Source organism: Auxenochlorella protothecoides (assembly GCF_000733215.1).
Source record: "Auxenochlorella protothecoides strain 0710 unplaced genomic scaffold scaffold31, whole genome shotgun sequence".
Classification (NCBI taxonomy): Eukaryota; Viridiplantae; Chlorophyta; class Trebouxiophyceae; order Chlorellales; family Chlorellaceae; genus Auxenochlorella; species Auxenochlorella protothecoides.
Genome location: NW_011934124.1, coordinates 88,581 through 95,512, shown reverse-complemented (window position 1 = coordinate 95,512; position 6,932 = coordinate 88,581). Strand labels below are relative to the sequence as shown.

General features: G+C 68.9%; 1 protein-coding gene across 1 annotated transcript in view; it reads right to left on the bottom strand.

Annotated features, from left to right (window-relative positions):
• Positions 1-13: 13 nt before the first annotated feature.
• F751_2948 (E3 ubiquitin-protein ligase SHPRH) overlaps positions 14-6,932 on the bottom strand; it is a gene marked incomplete at both ends in the record, with an annotated part of 9,869 nt that continues 2,950 nt past the window's right edge. The window contains 13 exons of the mRNA XM_011397320.1: positions 14-160; positions 416-637; positions 757-841; positions 1,065-1,195; positions 1,496-2,295; positions 2,455-2,533; positions 2,735-3,283; positions 3,433-3,492; positions 3,631-3,773; positions 3,881-3,960; positions 4,754-4,875; positions 4,981-5,595; positions 6,771-6,923. Coding sequence (XP_011395622.1) covers positions 14-160; positions 416-637; positions 757-841; positions 1,065-1,195; positions 1,496-2,295; positions 2,455-2,533; positions 2,735-3,283; positions 3,433-3,492; positions 3,631-3,773; positions 3,881-3,960; positions 4,754-4,875; positions 4,981-5,595; positions 6,771-6,923 — 3,186 coding nt within the window. The remainder of the gene's footprint in view (positions 161-415; positions 638-756; positions 842-1,064; positions 1,196-1,495; positions 2,296-2,454; positions 2,534-2,734; positions 3,284-3,432; positions 3,493-3,630; positions 3,774-3,880; positions 3,961-4,753; positions 4,876-4,980; positions 5,596-6,770; positions 6,924-6,932) is intronic.

Below are 6,932 nucleotides of genomic sequence, written 5' to 3'. Positions count from 1 at the left end.
CCCCCATTGCCAGTCACACCTTGGTGCCGTAGGAGCCCTTGATGGGCCGTGCCTTCTTGCCAGCCTCCTCCTTCCCTCCCACGTCCTCCCTGGTGTCTATGTAGGCGATCTCCGCCAGCTGCGTCCTCGCACGGCAGGAGGGGCACAGGATCTTGCCGCCCTGCGGCATGCAGAGTGGGTGCTTGGTGAGCTTCGATGGGGGAGACAGACCGGGTTTCTGGTGGGGCTGCCAGCCTCCCAGATAGACAGAAGGGCAGGTAATCGCGCGATGCAACACAGAGATTGCAGATGTGGGCACCTGAAGCCGCAGACATCTCTTCCCAAACCTGGTTGGAATGAGCACGTTCCCGGCACGGCAGTTTCCGCAGTGCCCCCGCCGAATCAGGCCCCACCCCCCTCCCACCCCACTGCTCACTGCCGCGGAGCGGTGCTCGGCGAGTCCCACGGAGCAGCGGGGGCAGAGGCGGTGCCCACACGGCAGCATGGCCTGCTGCAGCCCCAGCGCATCGTGGCAGATGGGGCAGGCCTCTCCCGTCGCGCCCCCATCGGGGCCCCGGCCCAGGGTCTTCAGGTAGCGCAGCGTGCCCAGCCGCTCCCGCAGCGCCGCCTCCGCCGCCGCCCGGTCGTGCGTCAGCTCCTGCGGGGCAGGGAGCGGGAGCTTGTACGAAAGACCACCCCCCTCTTGCACAGCGGCGGGCAGGAAAGGGGGGTGTTGTCGTGGGATACCCCCTCTGCCCCATCTTCCCCGCCACCCACCACGCTGCGGACAGCCACCGCCTCGGCGCCCGCCAGCTTGTACAGCTCGTCCCCCGGCCTCAGCACCTCACCGGGCTCTGCAAGCCTGTTTAGGGGGGGGGTCGTGGGGGCATGGCCCTTCATGGGGATACTGCCCTCCATCCCTGGCCTGGGCTGGAGCACAACACAAACCCCAGGACTCACCCACACACACATGCCCACTCGATCACGCCGCCCCCCTCCCCCCTCCCGAGCATCCCTACCCCCAGCAGGCCCATAATCGCCACACCACCCCCCACACCACCCCCAACACCAGGTCCCAGTCTCACCTCATCCTGCCCACACACATGTCCAGCTCGTCCAGTGCGTACAGCCTGGCGCGCTGGGCCAGGCCCAGCGCGCCCGAGGCCAGGTACAGCCGACGCTGCGCCTCCAGGCGGTCCAGCTGCCGCTCGGCGGCCTCCAGGGCCAGCGCCGCGCGCGCCGCCGCGGCGCCGCCCAGGCGTCGCGCGGCCGCCTGCAGCGCGGCGCGCAGCGCGCGCAGCGCAACCTCCGTCCCCGAGGCCTTGCGCGCAATGTCCACGCGCCCCGGCCCCCGCCGCGCGTCGCCGGGGTCAGTTTCTTCACCCGCCCCCTCCCAAGCCGCCTCGCCCAGGCCGCCCCGCCCGACGCGCTGGAGCGCGGCGCGCTGCGCCAGCAGCGCCGCCTGCTCGCCGCCCACGCCCGCCGCGCCGGCCACCGACAGGCTGAAGGCCCGCACCTCCCACCGCAGGAAGCGCTCGTCCAGGCGACAGTGCGCGCAGGTGGCGCCGGACACGGCCGTCTCGGCGCGGCACCGCGCGCAGCTGCCCGCCAGCCGCACGAGGTCCGGTCCGGGGCGGTCACAGGCGCGGTCCAGGCGGGCCAGCTCAGCCAGAGCGGCCTCCCGCGCGTCATTCAACTCCCTCAACTCACGGCCCAGCACCAGGGCCAGACCGTTCAGAGAGTCGGAGCGGGCGTTCGATTTCAGCCCTCCCCCAGTCGCCGCGCCAGCCCTCTGGTATGCCTCCCCGCCCGCCAGCGTCTCACGCACCGCGGCCAGCGCGACCTCCGCCTGGCCTGCGCCCTCTATCAGCCGCACTGCCTCGACGTGCCAGGCCGCCTCCAGGGCACGCGCTTCTTCGGGCCTCAGATCCCCCAGCCCCTCGCCCGCGCCCGCCTCCGCCTCGCGCGCCGCTGCTCCTTGCGCGACGCGCGCCGCCGCCAGCCCCGCCACCGACTCGGCCGCGTACGCGTCCCGCAGCTCCTCCGCCTGCCTCGTCAGCACGTCGTCGCGCAGCGTGCGCGGCACGCCGTCGCGCGCGGCACGCAGCGCGTCCTGCAGATTGTGCAGTGCGTGCAGGCGCTGCAGGCCGTCGGCGCGCACGCCCAGGCGCGCGTTGGCCTCGGCGGCCGCCAGCACGCCGCGGTAGGTGGCCGCCGCCTCCTCCGGCCGCCCCGCCAGCAGCTGCAGCCCCGCCAGGCCGTTGAGCGCCGCCAGGAGCAAGCGCTGCGCGTCCTCCGCCTCTATTCTTTGCTTGGCTGAGTGCAGGGGGAGGGGGACGTTGGGAAGGGCCCCTCGAAAGCTGGCTGCCCAGAACGAGGAAAGCTCGTGGCCGTGGAGTATGCGCTGCGACCCTGAACCGATACCCCACGTTCCCAGTGCAAACGCACATCGCCCCGCCACCCTCTGGAGCTCACAGATCATGACGTCCAGGACGTCGTGCATGGACATGGGGACCCGGTGCAGGGCCAGGCTGCGCATGCCACCGGTGCCCACCTGCGGTGAGTCATGGGGTTGAGGGTGCGGGGGGGGACTGCAGCACCTACATTCCCCTCTGACTGGCCCACCCTGCCTGAGTGTCCGCCGTGCAATCGATGATTACCAGTTCTCTGAAGTACCATGACCTTTGAGCATTGCTCTCGGACCCCTCCGTTCAGACATTCCAGACCCCCCCTTCCCAACAGCAGCAACCCGCACCTGGGGGTGGCAGCAGGCCTGGCGCAGGCGCAGGAGGGGGAGCAGCACCCGCTTCTCCTCCCGCGCCGTCAGCAGCCTGTCCTCCGGGCCGCTGCCGCCCGGCTCCAGCGCCGCGCGCGGCAGCGCGCCGCGCGCACGCTGCAGGCAGTCGGCGTGCTGCCGTGCGTAGAAGTGGGCCTCGATGGGAGACAGGTCCAGGCGGCGCACGTGCCCGTGCTGGCGCGGGACGCCCAGCTCCGCGCCCAGGTGCGCCTTGGTGTTGCGCCACATCAGCCCGGCGGGCGAGGCCGGGTCCAGCAGGCGCAGCGCGGCGCGCCAGGCCCGGCCCCGCTCAAGGTCTGCCGCGCCGGCGCAGGCGCCGGCCAGGGGCCGCGTGACCAGCGCCTCCCACCAGCGCCGCTGCGCGTAGGGCTCGGCGCCCAGGAAGGCGAGGAGGCCGTGCAGGTCGTCCAGGCCCTTGGAGAGCGGGGTGCCGGTGCTGCACCACCGGTGCGTGGCAGAAAGGGAGCGCGCCAGCTCGGCGGCCCGGGACGCCGCGCCCTCCACCATCTGGAGAGGGCAGGGATATGAGTTGGGGGATTGTGCAGCTTGTGTATATAGGTACAGGGTTCAGAGCAGGCAATTTGGCCGTGTAAATAGGGTGCGAGGGAGGCAGGCAAGTGCCGCGGCCATACAGTACCCTGACCCTCGTGTCATACCTGTGCCTCGTCCAGCACGACCCTCCACCAGTGGAGGCGAGTGAGCGGCGTCTTGAGGACCTGCCAGAAGGGGATACATCGTATCGGCAGTCGTCGGCAAGCGCCAAGAGGTGCAGCGTCGACTGGCATACCCAATCACATTCCCCTCCAAACCGACCTACCCCCCCGCGCCCTTCCGCATCAAGATGAAGAACCCACCTCGTACTTCTTGGCGTGCCGCAGCCGGCGTTCCGGCCCGTCTACTCGCCAAGCATCCTTTCTCAGCACGTCGTAGGTGGTGAGCACGATGTCGGCGCCGGCCAGATCCAGCGCCGACACTACTGCGCCGGCCTTGTCGCCGCCTGCGGTGATTATGGCTTGCGAACTGGGCTGGGATGGAGCAATCGTTTGTCCTTTCCAATCCACGCCTCGCCCACAATCGCCCTCATCCTGGCTGCATGGTGCTCACCCATGTTGCTGGGGGTCTGGCCAGAATATACTAGCATGGAGACTTGATTGGTATCCACATGCTTGAGGATCTCCTGCTGCCTGCAGTGTTGGGTGAAGAGGTCTTCAGGAATCTCAGAGCAACAGCAGCAGTAGCTGATGTCGTGCTGATGTAAGGGCCGGCATGCCAGATAACCCTCGAATGTAATCAGAGACACTCCCTCCTGCCCACGGCTGCACCAGCATCCCTTGCACAGTCCACACCCAACCCAACTGCCTCCCCTAAGCCTCTGCCTGCCCCACCACTGCTCCATGATGGGCTGGGGGCACACGATCAGGGTTGCGCCGCAAGGATGACTCATCTCCCTTCCGGAGAGGATGGCTTGGCAGCGCCCGCAAATGAAAGGTCCTGTTAGTTATCGGGTTCAAACGGGAGGAGACAAGCAAGGGTCAGTGCGACAGACAACTTCTCCTCACCTCTGCCTGTCCACCTCACTGAGCAGACCGTACATTGCAAAGCCCCAGCTGCATGGAACTTCCTCTCCACCATCCGCCGACGCAGCCATAGTCCGCACAACCCTCCCACCCACCCACCCTTGGGTGGGTGCCTGGGATACCCGACGCATTGACCGTGCATCCAGGCATTGCACGCCTCACACAGTATCCAAAGCGTGGATGGCGCGCCCGCCTCACTCCTGGCCCCACAGGGGCACTCCACCCTCTCCTTTTTGATGCTGGTCCTGTGGGGCTCAGTAGGTCGTGTGGAGGTCCCACGGACATTTGAGGCTCCCCGCGAGACCTCGGACAGTGCCCCATCCATATTCACACATGCAGCCTTCTCTCCTGATTTCTCTGGGACCTTCCCAAACTACGTCAGCCCTTACATCCGCCTCACCGCATGCCCCGTTGCGCTTCCAGGTCAGGCGCCGGACCGCCGTAGGGGTGCGCCAGGATGCAGGCCAGCACCTCCACGGTCTTGCCCAGGCCCATCTCATCAGCCAGGATGCCGCCAGACACCTGCATTGGAGGGGTTGTGTTCAGAATATTTAACCTCGGCCCGCCTGCATCAGAGGAACGCCTCAATCGAACATCCCCCACATCCCCCAAAATCCCCAGCCTCACCGCACTCCACCCGCTCTCGGGACAGACCTGCCGCGGGCTAGGTGTCGGGAAGCTGGCTGTGCTGAGTCTGCCGGTGCACCTGTTCACAAACAGGGACCCCCCGTCCGCGGTGGCCACCCGTGCCCAGAGCGGGTGCAGGTCGTCGGCGCGGGGCCTCTTGCAGGGCGGGGCGCCGTGTTCTTTGGCCGCCGTCGCAGCGGCACCCTCGCGCTGCAGCATCCAGCGCAGCGCCCGGCGCTGGTAGCCGGGCAGCGTGGGGCGCAGGGCTGGCGGCAGGGGGCTCTCGAACTCTGGCGCGGTCTTGGAGGGCAGGATGCGGGCGTAGATGCGAGCGACCTCGGAGCCGTCGCCGGCCTCGGCTTCCTGAGGTTCGGCGGCGGGGACCTGGGCGGTCCATGGTCCCAGGCCGAAGCTGCGCAGGGCCAGGAGCAGGGAGGACTGCCACGGCCTGCTCGAGGCGTCCAGGGGGTTCAGCGCTGGGTCCTCGAGGACCTTTGGGGCCAGGCAGAGGAGGAGGCCCGGCTGGGTTCCAGCCAGGCACAGGCCGGCATGGCCAGACTTGAGCAGGGAGACGATGGCATGGGCCGCGCCAACTAATGGCAGGGAGATGCATTCCTGTGAAGGAGGCAGGGAGAGGGGTGATGCGAGTGCTGGTGGATCCAGAGGCCCTGCGGGTGTCCACCAGTCCCCCCAAACCCTACCCCTTGCCTTCCATGCTGGGCATGGCTCGGGATCCTCTGCAAGGACCTCCGCAACAATGCAATCGTCCAGTGCAGAGAGTGAGATGGAGCTTCCAGCCGCGAGGCTGGCGACAGGCGCCTCCTGGAGGACGAGGGGTCCCAGCACCCACGGCTGGGGTTTAGGGCTGACGGCCACCACAGCTCGCACGCTGTTGCTGACGGAAGCCAAGGCACGTCCATCTGCCACCTTCGATGCGTCTTCTACATCATCTGAATCAGCGACCCGGCCATCGGAGTGCTCCTGCATGGATCCTGGCCCTTGCAGCGACACATCCTGGCGATCCCCTGTCCTGCCCGGGCTCTGTCGACGTGGGGCGCCCTGTTTCCTGCGAGCCATGGCGCCCCAATCAACCCATAAATTCTACAAAGATTATGTATATCCCAAGACTGTCGATGGCACCCATCACACGGGTCTGGAGGGATCCTGGGCATGCAGGATGGGGAGAGCGCGCGTTGTTAGCTATCCCGCAGCAGGGCCAACACACCTGCCTGTCCCTCATGGCTCACAGCATTTACCGATCCTCCTTCCAAACACTGTTCCGACCCTGAAATCATCCAGGCATGCAGGTCTTACACAGGGGCAGGGCAGGGCAGAGGCAGAGGCATTCGGGTCCCAAGTGGCAAAAGGGGTGTCGTACAGATGGGTGACGATGGCAGGGACGTCGCGTGTCGCCGCGCCCCGTCGTGGGATGCATTCCCACCCCTCAAGTTTCTTCAGGTCTCGGCGGAGCGGCGACGCGCCAGCTCACCACGCGGCGACTTCTTGGCGGCCACCGGCGCCGGGGGGAACAGGGGCGCGCGCAGCGCCTTCTTGGGCGGCGGGGCGGGGCGCCCGCGCGGGACCCGCTCCCCCGCCGCGGCGCCCGGCCCCGCGCCCTCCGCCTCGGGGAAGTCCACGCAGTAATGCCCGCCGCGCGACTCGCGGCGGGCCAGCGCCGCGCGCAGCACGCCCTCGCCCACCGCCGCCAGGTTGCGCAGCTCCAGCGCGGCGCGCCCCGGGCGCGCGGTCGCGGCCACGCCCGCGTCGGCCTCGGCGCGCAGCGCGGCCACCTCCTCCAGCCCCTCGCGCATGTCGGCCTCGCGACGCACGATGCCCGCGCAGCGCCACATCAGCGCGCGCAGGCGCCTGCGCGTGGCCGCCGCGTCGCGCTCCGCGGCCGAGTCGGCCTCGGCAGCGACCGCCGGCCCGTCGCGCGCCGCGCGCTCGGCCTC